Source organism: Geospiza fortis, unplaced genomic scaffold (genome assembly GCF_000277835.1).
Source record: "Geospiza fortis unplaced genomic scaffold, GeoFor_1.0 scaffold110, whole genome shotgun sequence".
NCBI lineage: Eukaryota > Metazoa > Chordata > Aves > Passeriformes > Thraupidae > Geospiza > Geospiza fortis.
In genome coordinates this window covers 128190-150397 of record NW_005054593.1, presented here as the reverse complement: position 1 = coordinate 150397, position 22208 = coordinate 128190, and the positions used below count along the sequence as shown (strand labels likewise).

The following is a 22208-nucleotide window of genomic DNA, read 5'->3' as shown; positions in this document are numbered from 1 at the left end:
AAGGCCTAGATTTAGGTCTCAGACTGGAGCTGGCATTGCTAATTTTTCCTAAATGCCCAAACTCCGGGTCCAGACACGAAGCAGAGGCTCCGCAGGATGTGCAGCTTTCATGCCAACGACTCGCCACTGCCAGCTGGCCACCAAGGGCAGGACAGAGGCGACCTGCAGCCCTCTGCTCCTGCAGCCCCCAGCTTGGCTGAGCCCTGGAAATGCTGCTGCAGCCCCGTTCCCCTTCATTCCCCTCGTCCCTGTGGCTGAGGGGCAGAGCAGGGAGCCAAGCCCTGGCACAGGCCGGCGCAGCAGGCAGAGATAATCACGGAGTGAAAGGCCCCTTCCAGCAACAGGCACTCAACCAGCTCATTACAGGGCTATAAACTCCTAAAAACCGCTCAGCCACAGCTGCTGGGTGGCTGAGGACACTTCCAGACGGAGAGGAGAGGAACACTTTCAAATTAAACACCTTTTGCACCGCTGCCAAGCGGCGCAGCCATTTTGGAAAGGGGAGAGAGAGGCTGGGAAGCTGCTTTGTTTGGAGGAGACGCCTCTCTCCTCTCAGAGAGGCTCAGCAGATGCCTGGCTAATGCTGGCACTGAAACCAGCCCCAAAAGGGAGGATTAAAGAAACTCCACAGGGCAAGAAGCCAGGATCCCCCCTCACACCATGGCTGCTGGCACCAAGGCTCCTCCTGGTGATCCTTATTCCCCCCTGAGCCACAAGCTCTGGGCTACCCTGCCTTCCAGGCTTCTCCCGTTATTATCTGCATGAAAGATGCCTGGGTAGGAACAATCAGACAAATTGGATAATATTCCATTCATGCAGTCCTTGCTGATAAGGCCGCTTAGTGAAGGAATACCCATAAATATTTCCATGCCAAAGGAGGATGCTTTCAGCATCTCTTAGACCCTGTTAGGATGACAAACTCGTGCTGCAGAGGTAATCTGCAGTGCCAAGCTGTGCAGCCAAGCCTTGTGTTCAATGAGGCTCTTCAGCACTCCACATTTACCACGTTGGGGCAGAACAGTGACATTCCCCTGTGGCCATGCCTTTGGAGTTTTGGCTTTAAAGCCATTCCCTCTGGGTATCTCCTTCCCAAAACCCCGAATTTCAAACCAAGGAATTTCGCTCATGTTCCCCAAACCTGAGTTTGCAGCGAATCCCAAACTCTGGGGTTAAAACAGAGAGCTCAGGTGCATTGTAAGGTTTGAAGTCACTGACCCAGCCCCAGCTAAGGACAGTGCTGGTGCCAGAGGGGTTCAGTGGAAGAGCAGAGCAGCGAGATGGTGCTGGGAGCAGCCCCAGGGAAAGGGGCAGTGGCTGGGAGTGCTGCCAGCCAGGGCTGGGTCACTCAGCTCCGCTTTTGGGGGAGCAGCACCTTTGTGACTTCTGCTTTGATTTGGGATTTTACCTGACTGATTATTCATTACCTCCCCACCTCCTTCTTTTTAACTGTTTTTTCTTACTCCCCCCTTGTTTTCTTACTCCTCCCCTCCCTCCTCACCCTTTTTCTTCTTTCTTCCCCCTTCACCCCCTCCGTGTCCTGTCTCACCCCTCACCATCTGCACGGCCCCTCTGCCCTCACTCCCCTCCTGCCCCACAATCCTCCCTCGTGTCCCCCCACCGCCTTGCTGCTCTCTTCTCTCCAGAACCCTGGCAACAAGGACTGTGATGTCCAGTATGCAGAGCTGGACACGTCGGCTCTGGCTGTGTCACCCAGCCCTCGGAGCTCCATCCATGCAGGAGGAGACCTAGTCGAGTATGCAACCATCCAGCCCAACCTTCGCTAGCGCATGTCACTCTAGGCCCTTTCCCCTCAGATTCTGGCCTCAAGGTACTCACCACAACACTCTGCCTCCCTCACTGCACCCCTCAAAGTCCCCCCTCCCTGCATTCCTCCCTCCCTCTGGAGCGCTCTGTCTGTCTGTCCCTCCCTGCCTGCTCTCCTGCTCTCTTTCTGTCTCTCTTTTTTTTTTTGTTTGTTTTTTTGGGGGTGCTGCCCAGAATGCCTTTGCCTTGCCTTGCCTCTCTGCATGCTCTTTTTGCTGTGTTTCCCTTTGCTTCCTGCAGCCAGGCATGTGGGACAGGGGGAGAGGGTTCATGGCTTGGTTTGGCCCCCCTGCTCCAGGTGGGTTTGAAGTTCCTGCTCTGGTTGAGGGAATTTCTGAGGAATCAGAAGGTCAGAGATGCTAAGAGGGCTTTTCCCTCCTTGTTCCCAGGACAAGGGAATGATGGAAAGGAAAACTTTAAAAAAGAAAGGCTTGTGTGCATGTGGAAGTAACTCTAGAGAAGATGGAGCATATGTGCATGTGTGAAAGAACAAGGTGGGAGAGGATGTGACAGAATTTGGGAGCACCTAAAGGTTCCCCCAGCTGAAAGACTCCGTGGATAAGAGACAGGCAGAGAGGGACCGTGCATGTGACAGTGACAGGGCTGGTGTGGCTGAGGCTTGGGCAGGTGGCAAGTTTGGATGCCCAGGAGAGAGGGAGCGATTATTTTCCTTGGTGTTCTCCTTCTCAAAACTAGACACAGACTGAGTCCTGTTCTCTGGACTTTTTCAAGTGTCACCAAGTCTTCCAAGCTCAGGTCCTGTGGCAGGGAGTGATTTGGACTCAGTTGGTTGTTCTGGACCATCTCCAGTAACTATCTGAATGATGATGTTTTTAGTGGAAAAAAACACTAAAACTGGGGTGACTTCAGCTCGTCCTATGTTCCTTTGCCCCATAATCACAGCTTTTTCTCAGTTACTAAAGCCAGCTGGTCCCTGAAAGGGAGAGATCTCTCCTTTCCCACATTTTCTGGATGATTCCAAGAGTTTTTGGCCAAGGAAATGCCACTGGTGCCCCTGTCCTTGGCTCCAGCTGTCCCTCACTCCTGAGGTTGTGGTGACTCCAGGTTCTCTCTTGCTCCTTCCCCTTTGTTTTGCTGCCTCTCCAGCAGCAGAAAGGATCTGTGGGTTTGAAGGAAGGGAACGGAGAGGAGAGGAGAAAAGGCAGCCAGCAAATGGAGAGGTGAAGGATCTGTGGGTTTGAAGGAAGGGAAGGGAGAGGAGAAAAGGCAGTCAGCAAATGGAGAGGTTCTTTGGAGATCCTTGAATGCCTCCTGGTCAGCCCGGGTAGATCAGAGGAGGCTCAAGAGAAGCAGGAGCTTGGGGCCAGGAAGGGACGTCTTGGAGAAGACAAAGGCCATTGGATCATTGGGAGAGAAGGAAGGAAAGGAGGACAAGCAGGAGGAAAATGGCATTTTTATAAAGCCCCCCTGGGCAATCCTGGTCAGTGTCCCCCTGAGCTGAGGAGCTCCATGGTGAGGGTGCAGGGGCTGCTCCAGTTTGCTCTGTCCCTGTTCTCCCTGGTGTTCCCGTGCTGGAAGCAGCCCTGTAGCTCCCCTGGTGTAGCAAAAGCCCTCCTAGGTGAGTGTCTGCAGCAGCCTGGGCCGGAGCAGATCCATAACCTCTCTCTCTTGTGGTGTCTCACCCACTCCTGCTCCCAGAATGAGGATCAAGGTCTTCGTAGACGTAACGAGCGAGAGTGGACAGTAAGTTCTGGATGGGTTTGCTTTTCCCTTCCCTCTGTCTCCTTGTGGGGCTCTGTTTGTCACTGCGCTCCCAGGCACCTCCATCGCCTCTGGGATGAGAATTCCAGCCCTGAGGAAGGGGTGGTGGAAACCAGCCCCTCTCCCTTGTGTCTTCACCTCCTGTTCCCAAGAGATTCTTGGGCTGCTCCCGCTGCTCCAAACAAGGCAAGAGCTCCCTAATCCATCTTGGGAGGTCTCGCCTCGTCCTCCCCAGGGTGGGGAATTTTATTGTCAGCAAAAGGACAGTAATCCTCCAAATCCAAATTTGGAAATCCTCCCAGTCTCTCTGAAGTAAAAATAAAGCCAGTCATATGGTGCTTTGAAGGTGTAATCTCCCTGCTAAGACACACCATAGATCAGGGCAATTTAATTTTTTTTTATGCTTTTTTAATTATTTCCTCCCCCTTCACCTCCCCACACTCCAGCTCTCCGTTTTGCTTGGGAATTTCTTGTCCCTGTTGTAGCAGGAATAGCTGGAAAACATCAGACTTGGAATCAAGAACACAACAAATCAGTGACCAGGGTTCATATTCCCATTTCCAAATCGCAGGAGAAATTGCAAAATTGCAAAATTTCCAAATTGCAGGAGAAATTGCAAAGAGGTGGCTCCTTATTAGCTTCCCATTTTTAAATGAGGATATCAGCCCTGCCTTGACTCCAAAAGGGTGGACAGGAGGATTTGGGGGAGAAACAGCCAGGAGGGAAATGTTTGGGATGACTGATGGTGTGAGCTGCTGTAGGAACATGGACCAGGTACGTACCAGAGGCAGCAGGGGGAGAGAAAAGCATGCTGTGAGAAGGAATGCAACGTTCTGAGCAAGTTTTCTGCATAATTAATACTTGCATGTGTCTGAATGCATCCCTCACCACAGGTCCTTGCTCTGCATTTTGGGAATCTCTGATCAATCTTTTTCTTTCCTGAACCCAAGGGCGAGTCCCTCTGTCCCACTTGTCCTCAGTTCTTTCCTTGCAGGAGCCCAAGCTCAGGTTCCTGCTCATTCTTTACTCAGGACGGGGATTATCCAAGAACTCCCTTACAGATAAAGCACCAAAAAGAGCAGGAGCCTTCCTAGATATCCCTAAAATCATGGCCATACATGGCAGTGGAAAAATCCCCCAAATACCCCAAGTAGGAGCTCAGACGCAGGGGAGGAGAGGATGTGAGGCTCCCAACCCCAGGAGGAAATATTTCTTTTTTTGGATTCCCAGTGTATTTTCTGTGCCCCAACACCCTCAGCCTCTGCCCTGGCTGGTCCCCAGTGTGACAGCAGCTTTGTGATGCTGTCACTCAACAGAGCTGCTCCTTCCTGGCCATCAGCCTGTGCTGCAGCCCAAAATTCCAAAGCGACAGATGAGGGGGGTCGGGGTAGTGGCAGCCCAAAATTTCAGGAGTTTTGAGCAGCAGGGGCTTTTCCCCAGCCAGGAAAACACAGGTGAACGCATTCCATAAGTGCAAAATTGTGCTTGCCATGAGCTTGGCCAAGCAGAGGAAACCATTACCCGTCCAACTCTCACCTGTAAAATCTTCAGATTTCCCAAAAACGGTAGGAGAGAAACCCTCAGGTCACTGAGAAGGAGTTTTTCACTTTCAGACCAGTAGGAACTCATTATTCCAAGATGATTAAAAGTACAGGACATGGTCATCTGCCTCACACCTCCTGCTACCCAAAGAGATGTTCTGCAAATAGAAGGAAAGATGGAATTGGGTGTGGAGGGACGGAGAAGGGTTGAGTTAAAGTCATGGCAGAAATGAAAGCTCCCTAATTCAATCAAATAAAGCCTGTTTAAAGGTAATCTGCCAGGCTGTCTGAAATGGATAGATTGCTGACATCCCCTTTAATCAAGCTCTTGGAAATAAAACTGAGAGGGGAGGATGTAACCCAGATAATGAAGAATTGCATGGAGTCATGCTGGAGACAAAGGCAAGTGGGAGAAGTCAGGTGGGGGAAGGTGGTAGAATCGTGTGCCAGTTCAATTTAATTAGTTCATTATCCCTAATTTAATTTCAAACTTCGTTAAAGATAAATTAGATTGGGGAGAAGTCACAGTGGGACTGGGGAAGGAAGTCAAAGGGCACCGGCTGCGAGATGTGTTCGAAAACACCGGGCTGGTTTTGTTCTCCTCCCTTTTGCCGCTCCACAAATGAGCTCAGGGAACAAAGCAGGAGCAAAGCAACCCCCAGCTCAGGTGCTGAGGAAAGGTAAAAGGAGACAGGGAATTCTCTTCCTTTGGCCCTGACACTCTCCAGCTGCCCTGCCCTGACCCCACCTGTGAGGAGTGAGCACAAAAGAGGGGCCAGCAAGAAAAGAAGGATTTGTTTGCACTCACCTGTGCAAACAGAAGTGCTGACAGAGCTGCACTGAGTGGCTTTGGCAGTGCCTCATGGGCCCTGTCTCACAGCCACATTAACTGGCAGATAAGCAGGAGGAAAAACGCTTTGCTGACCCCGTGTATTGTCACAGGCAGCCTGTAGAAGTGTCTCACAGCCCCTTTTGCTGCCACCTGATCACACCCGGCTCAGCTTCCACTTTTGTTAACTGAGGATCTCTCCTAGGAGACCTTTCTGTCCATGCACACAGCACTGGCAAATCCTCTGCTTTTCTCAGAAAGCGCAGAAACTTCCCCTCCCTCTTCATTGATAACAAATGACAAGAAACCCCCTTGCTTGCTTTGTCTTACTAAATTTCTGTAATTAAGACAACTTCCCTTTCAGGTTAGCTTAACCCAGAAAATTAAAGCAGGAGGAGAGCATGGCTAAATACAGATTTTTCCCTCTTCCATGTGTGGAAAGGGATTCTGTTGAGTGTGACAATTCTTACGAGTAGGTTGTACAGGGAGAGGACTTTAAACATCCCATTTTCCCAATTTATGAGCCCCTTTTTACCTCTTTTTATCAGCTGGGGCTGCCAGAAGAACAGCAAACATTTATTTAAGGTTAAGGTAGAGTCAGCGAGGCTTTTTCATGGCCCCTGGTTTGGGCTCCTCTGGTTAAAGAGCTCTAATGCTGCACTTATCCACATTTTTACTTGGCAATTAAAATGCTAAAATGGACAAAAACTGTGGGAAAGGCCCACCCAAATGTAGGATCCCAGCACAGCAACTCCACTACTGACTTTTAACAGCTCAGTCTGTAGGATAAACAGTTTTGCCAATGGAAGGGAGATGAAAATGAGGTTGACCTCAGCATTGCTGCTGTTTTCCTGGAGCCCAGGCAAACTTTCCCTCACTGGGCTCAGCCAGACTATTCCCAAAATTGCCTTTGTGCCTCTCCCAGCAGTCTGAGCCATCAATAAATTATTGTCAACACCTTGTTTTCCATAGGATTTTGGATTTTTAAAGCATCCTGGTGAAATATTCATCCAGGAGCTGGAATGGATTGTTCTGTTCCTTCAGGCGTTTTCTCCTGGGGGCCAAACCCTTGTCCTTTCCACTAAACTGACTGTTCCTGGGAATTTGAAAGGGAACAAGGAAGGACTCAAGGGCAAGTTGCTTGCTTCAAACCACAAGCATCAAAACGTTTTCCAGCACTGTTTGCTCTCTCTTGGAGAAGAAATTATCTCCTGGTGAGCGCCCCTGAGAGCAGGTCGGTTTCAAAAACAAATGTCCATCCTGCTTGGGTCGTCCTGCAGGGTTTCCAAAGCAGGAACGGGTCTGGGAGCAGGGGGGAATCCTTCCCATCTGCTGCCACCCTCTGGGGAGCCGCAGCCCTGGGATGTGGGAGAGATGCTCCCTCAACCCCAGCAGGGCAAAGCATCCACACACAGAGGGAAAAGCACGGGGCCCACAGAGCAGCCTCGGGTTTGGAAGCGGTTTTGTGTTCTCTGTGGTTGATTTGACCCACAGAACCCAGCCCGAGGGGAGCTGTTCACACAGGTAAAGCCCTCATTCTGCATCCCCAGCCCCTGGTAGGACACATGTGCCCTTTAAATGGAAGAGCACAACAGGCCTGGCTTGGATTAATGATGCCTTCAAGCACTGCTTTTCCAAAACTCAGGTTAGAAAGCGTAGGAATAAACTGCCCTTCCTCTGGCTGGCTGCTTAGTGCAGAGAGCAGAGTATTTACAGACAAGGGACAAACCATGCCCAGCCCATACATATTCATCAACAATCTGGGTATTTCAGGCAGCGAGACAGAAACTTTGCAGCATGAGGATTTATCACCTGGGTTTCCATTTTCCTGAAGCAGCGAGCTCTGTAAACTGGTTAATATTCCACCCTGCTTGCTCTATGTGTGCCTCAGCAAGGAGCTGAAGGGCTGTGTGTGTTTTCTGGCCGTGGATCCCGGAGTTTTCACCCGTTGACTTTTGTCTCTACTTGCAGAACTTTGGAAAGTGTCACTCAGAGATATCGAATGCGAGTGATTACCTGACCCGCTGTTACTCACATGAAGATCGATATCTGGAGAAGATCCCTCATGTCTATGCCCCCTTGTCAGACCTCCCACAAGATCTTTATCCTCACCATTCCGACATCTCCTTCTGCTGCCCACCTCCCGGCTCCCGGGCTCCTTACATCTGTCCTAAGGAACAGTATGTTTAAAGTGTCAACACTGCAAAAAAAAAAAAACAAAACTAATGAAGAAACTCATGGTTTTCACCTCTCCTGTCGCTCAACAACCAAGGCCTTCCAGCCCTCCCCTCCCTTTGCCATTGCTCATTCTATTGATTGGGTTTTAAATCCGGGTGCAATTGCCATGATTAGTTCCAAGTGTCTGCCTGGCTTGCTAACGCTCAAGGGAACACTCTGCCTTCTCCCACGTCCTCTCCGGTACCTGCATCTTTCTGTTCTCCTCCTGGCTCTGTGTGTGCATGTGTCTGTGGGTGGCAGCTGCCCTGTGGTGGATGGCATGTGCCCAGCCCAGTCCAGCGTCCGTAGGTTTTCCCCTGTGTTGATTCCTGCACTCCTCACGCCGGAGTAGCCGCCGCGCGTGGATCATCCCCAGCCCTCGCTGCAGCTTCCGTGAGGTTTTACAGCACAGCCAGTGCTCAAAGCTGAGCCTGTGGCTTTTTATTTCTTTTTTTTTTTGTTTGTTTGTTTTTTCCCCTGCTCCTTTTCCCCCTTGGAAGTGGGGATAGCGAATCCCCCTTTGTGAAGAGCTGAACAGCCAAGATTGCTGAACCAAATCATAAGATGCTTATAACGAAAGATGCTCAAAACCAACCCAAAAATAGAGATCAGGACACGGTTTAGGCGGTTTGTTTCTGTCCTTTTCCCTTCCTGCTCCCACTCCCAATCTCCTGGATTGACTCTTTTAAAGGAGACATATTTTGGAGTCAACACATTTGGAGAAAGCATCCTTTAAATAACAGGTCTGATAACCTGAAACCCAAAGGAGAAAATAATTACAAAGAAAAACATTCTCTCTAATTTTCCTTCCAAAGCCTAACGTGGCCCCCCACGAGCTTTTCCCCCTTCTCTTCCTCGCATCTGTTGATTGGAATTTTAAAATTAACTCAGGCAGAATATGAAGAACAAATCAGGATTTCAGGTAATCTCCTTGCTCTTAATGAAGGATAAAAGCCAATAGAGGAATTTGGCCTTTTAACTTTTATAAAAGCATCTTAGTTTTGGGACTACACCTTTTTTTGATATTGGAATGTGTGTGGGTGTGTAAATCCAAACGTGTACATTCCTGTGACCACAAAGTGTTTTAGAGAAGGGAATTTATCTCCACATCACGTTTGTGTTCACTTGTATTAGAGAAAAAATAATATAAATATCGATATACACTTCAATGTATATAAAAGCAAAGAAGAGGAAGAGGAGGACAAGGAATGAGCATCCTGCCTCAGAGCTTGGTTTCAGGGATAACTCCCATCTGTTTCACCCGTGGCATGGAAGGGGTGAGGCTGGGATGGTTCTAACAAGGGGACAAAGCTTTGTGGCCAGAGGGCATTTCCTTGGCTTTGGCTCAGGGAATTTCCTTCGCTTTGCAACCCTGGCATTCTGCAGGCACTAAAATCCCTCTGGAAAACGTGAGGATGCTGGAGCTGAGGCCATGTGGGAGGGAGAGTGGGCCCCACACCCTTCCCCTGCTGCCCAGGCACCCCAAACCTGCCAGCGCTGCTGGGACAGGTGAGCAATGGAACCCCCAGCAGGCGACAGCTCCTGTCAGGGGACGTGTGACCACACAGGTGTCCCAGCCCAGCCCCTGCACTGAGGCACCCGTTTCTCTTTGTCTAGCTGGATCTCAGCAGCTCTGCCTGTTCCCTGCCCTTGCTGTGCCCCTGTCACCTGCAGCCTCGTCCTGCCTGTCCCTGCTGCACATCTGGGTCACTCTGCCTCCCTGCAGGCTGACAGACACATCTGGACAGGGGAGAGGGGTTCACACCCTGGGCAGGCGGGCAGCACGGCCCTGGGGGGGATCACACCACGGGCATGGATCCCCCTGAATGGCAAAAAGCACCCCCAGCTCTTCCCAGCCCTTCCCCAGTGCCCGAGCAGGACAAGGCGTGCGGGGGAATTGCTGCACCTGCAGAGGTGTTTTCCACTCCACTGAGTGACGGGCGGGGGCATCAGCTGAGCCACCCGGGGGTGCCTGGCTGGCTGAGGAGCAGCTGCAGGGGAATTTTGGATGCGTTTTTTTTGGCCAAGCTGGAATGGGCAGCAGCAGCTCTGCCACGTTCTGGTGTGTGGAGCATCCCGATTCCCAAAGGATCAGGGGATGATCAGCAGGACACAGCCTCAGAGCGCTCCACACAACTTTTCAACCCCATCCTGCCAGTCCTGACTGACGCAAACCTTTCTGGAATCATTTGTAGTCACGTTTCCTCTGCCAGTCTCCAGAGGATTCAGCTGGTTGTTCCCTCACACCAAAGGACTCCAGGTCTCTATCAGAAAATGCATCTTCCTCTCTGGTTTTCTCCCCAACACACCTTGGGTTACCATGGAGCTGGAAACTGGGTGTGCTCTGAACTGAAGGCACAGCCACCACATTTCCCCCACGCTGAATCTGCCAAACCTGCCTTTGCTCCCTCTCTTTGGAAAGCTGAGGAGGTGCTGGAAGCCCCACGGGTCTCTGATGTCCTGGGATCAACCCAGCACCACTGACCATGAGGAAAAAGCAAGGAAAAAAACCCATTCCAAGCTTCCCTACCTGCATGCCTGGAACAGCAGAGCTCTGCCTGTACCGTGGTTTGATTTGGAGCCTTCACCTGATGTGGTTTCAGACAGATCCAGGAATTTAAATGAGAAGTGGAATATGTTCAGGTCTTCAGACACGAGGGGAAAGAAGCCAGACAAAATGATTGCTTGCCAGAGGAGGCTGAGAACACGTTGCAGGTGGTTTTCTCTGCTGCCCATGTCTGGGACAAAGATGCTTTGATGAGCAAGGGGAAGGCAGGGGATACAAACTGCAGCATTACAGAAAAACTCTGCTTGCCTTGTGCAGCTTTGAATCTCAGCTGCCCACAGAAGTCTGCCACAAAGGGTTTTAGTGGGCTTGCAGCAAAGCAAAAGGATTTCAATCCTCCCTGAAAAGGTAAAAGGCAGGAGAAGCCTCGGTTCAAAGCAGTAGTTTGACTTGTGCCAGCACAGGTGTTTAGTCTAGGAATGTCTTGGTTCTCTCTGCCTCTCCTGAAGAGCTGGTTTGATCTCAAAAAATGGCAAGAGGGACTCGCCACACACCACCAAATTCCTCTGTGCCCGAGGAAAAGGGGGGAAACCCTGAAGGACAGCCCTGGAGTAAGAAATAGTGAGTCCACTGCTTTGGTTTGCTTGGAAATGGTTCTGATTCAGGGCTCGTGTTCCTCCCTCCCTTTCCCCTACATTGGGCAAACACAGCCAATGGCTCTTCCCAAACTTCCCTGGGCTAAATCCTCACTTTTGCTCCAGGATAAGGCTGCCCATGCCTGGGGGGAGCTTGCAGGTGCTGGATCAGGGCCAGGGGAGGTGTTCTCCTGCTGACACGGTGCCAATTGACTTTAAGACATCCCTGCTCTGGAGACTGAGCCATCCAGCAGTGCTGCTGGGCGTGGATCACTGAGCGAATCCAGCTGGAAACTGGTGGAGTGGGATCCAGTGGGCTGGGAGGAACTGGTGTTGTAGGATAGGGAATCATTTAGGTTGGAAAGACCCCTAAGGTGGAGCTGTTCTTCCTGTCACCAGGGTGAGATGTCACGGGTTCTGTTCCATGTGCTGGTGGCACTGACACCAGAGCTCTTGCAGATGGAAAAGACTGATCACAGAACTTAAATAAAAGTGAGCTGAAGAGTTACAGCAACTTCTGTCCTGCCTGTGGGGCCTGTGTGGGGTGTTTGATGTCCGCCTTGCTCCAAGGGCTGCCTCCTTGCTGAGTTGTCCTCCACATCCCTCATCCCTTGCACTGCACGCCCCAAAATGCACCCACAGGCACTCCTGCCTTCTCTCTGCCCATTCCAGAGGCTCCTCAGGACTGGAATAACCCACTTTTCCTGCTGCATCCCCCCCTGCCTGCAGCACAGGGCAGCCAGCCCCCAAAGGTAAGCAGAGGAGCCGAGTTCGGCGGATGCTGCGCCTCCCTGCCCTGGCTGCTCAGGAGATGCCAGCCCCACGTCACTTTGCTCGGCAATCCTCCTCCCAGCCTCCCCCTGCACGTGGGTGGGACAGACCCAGTCACAAACAGCCAGTCCTGGGGCCAGCAGCTATTTAGGGACAGAAAAGGGGGGTTCCTCCTCCTCCTCGTCCTCCCCAGCCCATTTCTCCCAGTGCAGGCACTCAGTGCTGGCTCCAGAGGCAGGGAGGCTGCACCAGGGTGTGAATCCAGCTGAACACTCAGAACTTCCTCAGGACGTTCCTATCAGACGCAAACTGATCAATAAACCATTTATTGATGGCTTTTTTTTTAGCACTGACTCTGAGAATGGAAAAGCCACCAGGATATTTCTTACCAGCAAAGCTGCACTGCACAAAGATGGAACCTCTGCCTCTGGGTAAAGGCCCTTGGGGACAATTTGGCCACAGATTTGGGGTTAAATGGAGGGATGGGGCAGAGAGGGAGGGTGGAGGGTCTGAATGCACCAGCACCCGCAGCAGCCAAAGCTGGTCATGACTGGGAAGGGTTTATTGGGTTGTGGGAGAGGAGCTGACACAATTCTGCTGAGAACTCCAGAGTTTCTCCAGGCTGCTTCTCAGAAATATCAGAAAATTCTCCTCAGGGCCAGGATATCACCCAGGGCGGTGGGAGCAGAGTGCTGGCAATGCTCTCCTCAGCCTGCAGGTTTATCCTGCATTTCTGGATCCTGGCATCTCCCCCCAGGGCTGTGTTTACTTCCCAGGAAGGGGAAAAGGATCTGGATTCACCTCCTGCATGGCAGTTTTTCAAACATTTGCCCACAGACTGCCACCAATGCCCATCTGGACGTGGTCCATGGGAGCTGAAAATTCACACAAACACCCAGTGTGGCATCAGGAACACCTTGCACAGGTGGAAGCTGCCCACTCCAATGGCAAAACACATCCATTCCAGCTCCTTTTTTATTTCCTCGTGGCTGGCAGGGTCAGCACTGAGTTTTGTGGTTCCTCTCTCCAGTGCTGAATGTCTGATCAGTGCCACAGTCAGAACAGAAAACTTCCTGCTGGGCCATTTTGTGGCTGTGGAGAAATTTATGCATCTATTCATATGTATAAAACTAAAATACAGCTCTTGGACAGCACTAAATATATCAAACCTATCAAAACACTTACACAGGATAAGTAAATTGATACTTATGTGGTGTAAGGTGAAAAGCTGTTGTTTTACCATCTAATTACCTTTATAAAGATATTTTCTCCTAGAACTAAAACAAAAAAGGCCCCATGGAGGGTGGAGGATGTTGGAATTCAAGGAGGAGCTGCAAACTCAAGGCCAGCACAGGAAAGGGCTGCACTGAAGATTTCACATCCCTGCTGCAAACAGGGCAGGCTGAGCTCTTCTTTTTTATTTTTTTTTAACTTTTTTTTTTTTTTTTCTCTACTGTCATGCTCTATTTTCTTCCCCTTTATGGCAGATGGGAGGTGAGGCTTTAAAGGCTGCCAAGAATGCATCCAGCCCTGCTCCTCTGGCGGAACAGCACCATAGAGGGAAGGAACTTTCTCTCCGAGCTTCCTCCCACCCCCAGCCTCCCTTCCCCCTCGTCATCCAGGCTCCGGTGCCATCATTTTCATATCACTACTAATTACATTAATTATTCTCCTCAGCATAAAACTCATTGCGCTGGAATTCACGGTTCATTGAGTCAGAGGCAGGGCTTTTCCTCGGTGCAGGGCTGTGGGGTCAGGATTATTTCTGTCCTGGCTGGGGGCAGCTCCTAATGCTTGTGTCCCTTTAGCGCCTGCTAAAGTGTGACCAGAGTGGTGTGTGCCACCTCAGGGCTGTCCCGGCAGGCTGGGGGTGGCTCTGAGCCCAGGCAGGACTGGAAAGGTCAGCAGTGCTGCTGTGAAATGTGGGTTTTTTCCCAGCCCAGGGGAGAGCAGGTGTGAGGAGCAGAACAGGGAGCGCTCTGCAGGACGTGCTTGGTGCCATGGGGAAAGCTTTGTTCACCAGGAGATCCAGCTCCACACCTGCTGCAGAGCTGCCCTGAGCCTCTGGAAGCTGCTCCCAGCGCAGGACACTGAGGATTTTCTGCCTGAGCTAAGGCAAAGTGCTCAGGGGGCTGAAATAGGAGGGATATTTGAGGGTGCCAGGGGCTGGAAAGGCCATCCTGGCCATGGATTTGGGAGGACAGCAGTGCTGTGTGCCAGCTCCCCACGTGCCTTTGGCAGGCTGGAGAGGCTTTATCCAGCTGAGGCGGTCCCAGCTGCACTCACTGAGAGCTGGAGGGGAGGAGCACTTCCATTGTCCTGGGGTGAGGCTGTGGAAGGGCTGCACATCCCTTGGTGGTGATGGTTTGGAAGGGCTGCACATCTCTTGGTGGTGATGGTTTGGAAGGGCTGCACATCACTTGGTGGTGATGGTGTGGAAGGGCTGCACATAACTTGGCGGTGATGGGTGTGGAAGGGCTGCACATCCCTTGGTGGTGATGGTGTGGAAGGGCTGAACATCACTTGGATGTGGTGGTGTGGAAGGGTTCCAAGGGCTGAACATCACTTGGTGGTGATGGTGTCACCTCCTGCCCTCCCAGGGACACCTCTGGAATTACCCAGCACCTGCCCCTCTCCTAAAGAGCAGCCAGGAATAAAGTTTCACCGATTTTGGAGCGTAAAACCCGAGCTGGGGATGGGAGGGAAGGAGGAACAAGAACAAGCTGCAGGTGCCCTGCTGAGGCTCCCCAGCCCCCTAAGCCCAGGAGCTGGAGGGATGAGCAGGATCACTTCCTAAGGGCCCTGACCCCAGGGAATCCTTTTCCTGAGCACAGTCCCTCCCTCCCACACGGCACAGGTTCCTCCCTAATTACTGCAATTAAGCAGTCACGCTGAGCGATGTTAGACACAGGGTTCAGAGCGGTTACAGCCCTGCAGAAGATTAAACCACCCCCAGCTCCAAGGCCTGAGCTGTTCCCCATGGTGGTGATGATGGGTTGGAGCAGCGGGCAGAGCCCTGTGGCGCAGGCTGTGTCATTTGTCACGGCTCTGGGGTCACAGCATGCTGTCACTGCCTGTGACCCCCATGTCCCTGCAGCTCCCAGAGGTGCAGGACTGTCTGCCTCAGTACATGGGAAGTCCTGGAAGGGTAAATATAATGATAATGGTAATATATATGCCAATCTCCCTGTGGGTGGCGCAGAGATGATGTCTGTGTGTCCGTTTTGTTGTCTGCCAAGCATGAGGATATAAATATGCAGCTGGATTTGTGCAAGGGCAAAGTGCTGTGGAGCAGGGAGGAGCCCATTTATTTCACTTTATTCACTCAGTCCCCACCATTTGCTCTCTCTTCTGGTCCCCTTTAGGAAGGAATTCTGATATTAGGCAGCAACCAGGTACGAGCAGGAGATCAAACCCATTTCCTCATGGTTTAACATCAGCTTGATCAGCTGGGAAATGCCCTTTCCTAAGGCACAATAGCAGGGCACCAAACTGGAGACCACCTTTTCAATCCCACATCTGCATTCCTTCCCTCCCCAGCCTTTCCTCTCCTCACCAGTGTTTGCAGTTCTGTTCTCCCAGTGCAGGAGGCAGGGGCTCAGCTCCTGCACAATCGGCACCTAATTCATTTCTCTGAGAATGTGAAAATCAATAGTGTTTATAGAACCCACAGAGGCCCTCCCATCGGTCACTGTCCTCGTTAGGTCCATCCCTGGCTGCCAAAAGATCCTTTCAGGAGGAGATTCTACCAGCTGAAGGAGGAAAATAATGATCCCCATGCCTTTAATGAAGCCTGAGAAGTCTCCAGGCTTCTGCTCTCGCCCAGAGCAGAGGGAAAGGGTTTCTTGGTAATTTCATGGGATGGATTGGCTTTTCTCTGAATTTTGCCTGGATAGTCAGATTCTGGTGTTTGGTTTAGCTCCAATTGAGCTCAAAGTGCCTCCTCACACATGCAAGGACATGCATTCCTCCAGCAGATGTTCAATGGTTTCAGCTCTACTTGTGCTTGCAGATTTTGTGGGCACAACACTGAAAGCCAAGTTCAGGCTGTCCCACAGCACCAGAGCTCCTCATCTTTATTAATATTAATAATAATTTTTTCTTCTATTTCCTGTGCCTCTAATTTTATCTCTAGGAAGTATCCTCCAGCCAGTGTTGGATGTCTGTGTCCTGCCTGTGCTAGGAACAGTTCCAGCCCCGTGCTCAGCTGCTCCATCTGGGGATGTTCCAGGGGTTTGTACAGCTGTTGACTGCTCCCCTTTCCCATCTGTTTCTCTCCTCCCTGGCTCATCTGTCCACTCCACCATTCCCAGCACACCTGGAGCTGTTGGAGAAGGGAGTTTAGCAGAGCAGGGAACCCAGGCTGAGCTCTCCAGTTTGCAACTGCTCTTTTTTTATTTTATTTCTCTTTTCTCTTTTTTTTTTTTTTTTTTTCAGTGTTTGCCTTCCAAATCCCACGGAATAGTTACTAATATTCCATCCCTGCTTATTGATGGGAAACCAGCTGGAGTGTGATTGCTTGTTATATCTCAGGGCTTGCTGATAAATGTTGCTGCTGAGCTGGCCATTTCCCAGCAGCCCAGGCCTCAGATCCAGAAAATTTCATTTTTCTTTTCCTTAAAAAAAACTGAATGGATGGACAGCTCATTCCTCTGGATTTACACCCGAATTGGCTCCTGTCCTGGAAGGGTTTTTAGGCACACAGAAAGGGCTCAGCTGCACCTTGCTGGCTGTTCCAGGGCTTTTTCTGAATATTTTCAGCTCTTCCACAGCTCCAACCCTCTCCTGGAGGGCAGCAGCATCCTGACATGCAAAGACAGCAAAATAAAACCCAGAATTAACCCTTTTTGCTTGCTTTTATCACTCTTCAAGGCATGTTGAAGGCCTTAATGATACAGTTTTTAAGACTTAAATTCAATGTAGGATTTGATAGGTGAGTTCTTTGTCCTTCAGGTTCTTCTTTCTCTTTCTGTTGGGATTGGGTTGGGATAACCCTGGAGCCCAAAAATGGCTCCAGACTCCCTGAAAAGAGGGAGCTGATCCTCCCCTGGGCTGGTTTAAAGAGGTGAATTGTCTTTTTGGCACCAGGACCATCCCCTTTTCCACCTGCTGATCCTCAGGAAGCAGCACAAGATGTGAGCAATGCTCCAAGGGTAGGAAAACCCCACAGGAATTCTGTGCCATTCTCACTCATGGGGAGGAATTTATAAAGCAGAAAAAAACCCTTCAGAGTTCAAATCCATTCTTTTTCTTTTTTTTTTTTTCTCCCTTTTTGGAATTTTTTTTCCAACATGATATGAATACAGTCACAGAGCTCCTCTGAATATTTAGATTTTTTGTTTGAGCACCGGATTCCTCTGTTCCCATTCACTCAGCTAATTACCCTTTTAGCTTGCTTTTGCTCTATTTTCACAGATCTCCTGGTTTATTTATATCTACCTATCTATAATGATTTCAGAGCCATTACTCACAGCAGCACCAGGAAACATTACATTTCCCAATTTACAATTGCAATTATGATATCCGTCAGAAACAAATGCAGCTGCCTTTAATTTTAAGCAATATTTTGATCATTGTAATTAAAAAAGGAACTTATGGCACTGCACACATTAGAGAAATTAATGTAATTTCCTGGCTGCCTTAAAAGGTATGCAAATAGTGGTCTCTGGATGAGAGATTTGGGGGAGAATTAACCCTTTTTGGTTGATTTTACCACTCTTCAAGGCCTATTGAAGGCCTTAATAATACAGTTTTTAAGACTATAATTCAATGTAGGATTTAATCTGTGAGTTCTTTGTCCTTCAACTTCTTCTTTCTCCTACTATTCTCTTTCTGAAATTGCTGGTTATTAAAGGATTTATGTGCAAACAAGACCATTTTCCTGTCACTGCTCATTTCAGCTCGCCTGTTTCAATGTGTGGGGACAGATGAAATCCAGTTGCTGATATTATAATCACTGCCACAATTGCATATTACAAACTCAATAACAAACTCTGGCAGATCCCAGGTCTGTGTCTCGCTGTGCTTTACAACAAGCAGAATTTACAGCCTGGATTTGGATTCATGGCACAAAAAAAAAAAGCATCTCTGAGGGAAGCGAGGATTCAGATGAACAGACACAGAACATCCTTTTCATGGAGCTTGAGGCTCATTCAATTAATTTTAATGTGCTGCTTTAGCCACGAAAGGTGCAAGTTTGACTTGTTGTTGTCCCACGAAAGGTGCAAGTTTGACTTGTTGTCTTAGCAGCAGGGGATTCATCAGTGCATGGCTTTTCTCCTTGTGCTATTTGCTGTCTCCTCTGTTCCTTTGGCCACTGGGTGCCTTTCCCAGCTTGGGGCTTGTTCTGCAGCAGTGAAATGTTAATAACAGGCACATGGGAATTGCCAAATGTGGGCAAACCTGGGCTTCTCCCAACTTTCTGTCCTTTCTGTGAGGCTAAAATAAACAAGGAGGAGAGGTGGCCACAGCTCTTGCGGTGGACAGGGTTTAATTGTTGCTCTTATCACTGTTTGTGGTGTGAGTTTTCCCTGCAGATCCTGGCTGGCTGGTGCTGTACCAGTGGGAAATGTCCCTGGTTTGAAACTCCTAATGAGAAAAATGCTGGGGAAAGGGACATTCCGTGGGATCAGCAAGCACACAAACAGCCTGGGGAAGTGTGGGTGCTCCAGAATCACGTTGGATGAGCTGGGGGAGAGCGAAATGACACCGAACTAAATGATCTCATCACAATTCCCTCTGTTCTGCTTCTCATTTCTGCAATCTGGTAACTGGTCTGACCACAGATTTCTATCAAGTCCAAGATGATCTTGAGATAATTTGATGTCTGTCAGTAACAGGTCAGGAAGACAAAAAGCCTTTTTTTCCTCCCTTTAAACACCCAGAGCTGCAGAAGAGAGACAATCCTATTGCAAACAGAACATTTAAGTGCAAGAGAGGAAGGACTGGCTCCTTTTAGGAATTTTCCTCCAGGTCAACACCTCATCAGGGTGATCACATCCTTAATTTCAGCCTGGAAAGATCAATCCTATTGAAGGAAATCAAGCTGCAGCAGTTGTGTGCACGTCAGTGCTCAGAGCATGGAGCAATAATCACTCCCTGATCAGAACTGGCTTTGCCATTATCTGCCTGGTGCTGGGCTATGATATATGAAGCAATTTTGGCTGAGACAGTTTCTGTTTTGTGTGCAAGCAGATCCTGACTGGTAAAAACTATACAGAATTGTTTTGGGTTGTTTTTTTTTCCCCTTTGTGCTTTCTTTTTTTGCCTTATGAAGGAGTAATATTTTAAACTAAAAGGAGTTTTCAAACCACAGTCACCATCATTCATCTTTACAGTCCTGGGGTAGGAACAATCTCTTCATTAGACACTGAATTTTTCTCCATTACAGCACTATCTGAATGCATTTATTTGGTCATTTATTAGAAGTTACTTGATGGGGTGCAGGGAAGGAGAGGACTAAATTAAAGCAAAAAGGCTGTGTGTGTAAACACGCCTGTATATTCTAAGTGGAGAAGTCTATAAAAAAAACTCCAATTTAATAACAGCCATAACTCTGGGGCTCACACCGAAAACACCTCACTTGCTGCAGTGATAAAAGGAAAAAAGTGCGTTGGCCCAAGCCCCATCCGCCCAGTGGGTTTTTATCCAGCTGGGGCTGAGGAAAAATGATTTCTCTTTAAATATTGCATCAGCATCCAGCTCTTTGTTCAGGGACAGCCTCGCGTGTCTCAGGCCATGATTGTCTTGTTGGCTGCACTTTGCTTTGGGAGATCTGCAGGCAGCCAGGATTGAAGTGGAGCAGGGTTTGATCAAGCCAGGCTTTTGCTTTTAGGATTGCCCAGGCCTGGCCTGTGCTTTGTGCTGCAGGAGTGCCTCGGGGCCAGCTGATCAGAGGCTGGATGTGGAAATTCAGCTCACACCAGGATCCTGTGTGGATGGAACTGGCACCACCTCATCAGCAATGCAGGGTAACCCCTCCTGAAGCCAAGGCAGCAGGAAGGGCTCACTAATGGAACAGAACAAACCCTAGGAGAGCCTGAATGGCAGTGTGAGGCACCAAGCAATTAATGCTGGGAAATTCAGACTTTATGGACAGGTCTGGTTGTTTGCTTCCTGTTCAGAAGCCGGGTGAGCTCGCTGTACAAACCAGAATGTGCTGAAGTTGGAGAACCTTGTTCTCCCACAACAAAACCTCCCTTCTGCACCCTGCTCATCTCCTCCAAGCCTGCTTTTCACCCACACTCCCCCTCCCACCCCTCTGGCTCCTTGTGTTTGTTCTCTTGGCTCAAGCTCTGTGCCAGCAGTGCCCATTGCCCCCAGACTGCAGGAGCTCCTGCACGGGGTGCTGCAGGTTCTACCCCCAGGAGATCACACCTTTGACTGGAGTCAGAACATCACTTTCCCACCCAACATCGTGCTTGGAGCTTGGCTGAGGAGATCAAAGAGCCTCTCCCCCATTTCTGTGCATGTCACACCATCATTCCCAAGTTAGTTCTCCTAGGATGCCTGTGAGGCTGCTAATTTTAGAGGATCTATCACTGTTTCTGGGTTTATTTTGATTCCCCTTCTCACTTTTATTAAAACAGACAACTCTTCCCTGCATATTCCAGAAGGCTGCTATGGTTTCTCAGAGGAGATTTGTAAAAACTAAAAACCAAAAAGAAGGACCACTTCCATCCAAATGCTCTTAAAAATTTAACAAAGCAACACAACAGCTCACAGCTCAACAGGAGCATTTAGTCTTTTATGCTTAATTTCCACTGTGAATCTCTCCCTCAGAAGTGTGCTCATGTAGCCAATTGCACAGTGAAAATGCCAGACTGAAAAACAAACGCAGCGCAGGCATTTGGCCTCTCCAAAAGATAGCAGGACATAAAGCAGAATTATGATCCCGGGATGCAATAAAAAGAGATAAAAATTTCAGAAGAGATCAAAGTAATTTGGGAAGCAAATGAAACATTTACATGAGAATCAGACCTTATAAATGGGAAGAGAGCAAATGGTATCAGCCTGGATTTGTGTCAAGGAGGTCTAAGGGCAGATGTGTCTCAGGAACCTTTTTAGGTGTTTGGAGCATCCTCAGAGCAAAATCAGGGCCAGGAGGAGGAGGAGAACTGAGCTGTGGAGGTCACTGAGGTGCCCAGGGAAGGGGGAATGGGCTGTGAGTGGGTGAAGAGCTGGGAAAGGTCAGGTTGGTGGGAACAGCAGGTATTTATCTGTTTGTAGATAAACAGCCATGAGAAGACCTTTGGCAGCCTAAAACTTGACAGAGACACCCAGAGAAGGGAGATTTTGAGCTGGTCCTGGCTGGAAATCCTTTGGAACCTCACCCAGGAGGTAAAGCAACACTTCCCTGCTACAACTCACACCGGAGAGGGACTGGGAGAAAACAAAAGGATTTCATGGTGTAAATTAAGGAAACAGCTGTTCAAGTGACACGGGTGAGCAAAGCCGAGCAGTTGGAGATGAAAATATTATTATAACCATCTTTCAGCCTTTCCTTTAGGAACCCCAAGCAGATGGAAGGGTCAGCATTCCCCATTTCAGAGGTGACAAAGTAATAGCTTGATCCTGAACCAGCAGCCAAGGGAAAGGAGGGATGGAGTCTGTGCGGAGGGAGGGAATGAAAACAAAATTAACACAAAGGAGAGAAAGCAAACAGAGAAGAAATGCAAGTCTTAGGAGGAAGAGCAGCTCTGTGTGAGGGGTGGCTGGTCCAGCAGGAGGCTCAGCAGCTCCTCAGCACTGTCTGTGCACAGGTAGGGCTGCCCAGCAGTGATGGATGGGGGGTGCTGGCAGCAGCAGCCCAGCCTCTGAAACAAAGCCCTTTGACAAAGCTGTTAATTAGACCCAGCACCTTATCACCAGCATGGACTCTCCATCTATTTCCCTGCATGAATTGGGATCATTCCCAGAGAGACACAAAGGGGAGAGCAGAACCGCACCCCAAAGCCGGCTCCGATCAATTCTCATTTGCCTGGGACACGTTCCTCTTTTTTTGTCTCACCTGACAGGGGCCGGGAGAAGCAATTTTTAAACGTCACAGCTCATGACCTCCACCTCTCCTGCCTTCTTGCAGGATTCATCCCTGCTCCGGCTGGGGAGGGAGGAAGGTGCAGCAGCCCTTGGGAGAAGGTTTCAGTTTAATGCCCAGCATGTTC

General features: G+C 49.7%; 1 protein-coding gene across 1 annotated transcript in view; it reads left to right on the top strand.

Annotated features, from left to right (window-relative positions):
- Positions 1-8150, top strand: part of NECTIN1 (nectin cell adhesion molecule 1) — a 100089-nt gene extending 91939 nt beyond the window's left edge. The window contains exon 9 of the mRNA XM_031064455.1: positions 7888-8150. Within this exon, the coding sequence (XP_030920315.1) occupies positions 7888-8106 (219 nt within the window). The 3' untranslated portion in view covers positions 8107-8150. The remainder of the gene's footprint in view (positions 1-7887) is intronic.
- Positions 8151-22208: the final 14058 nt, after the last annotated feature.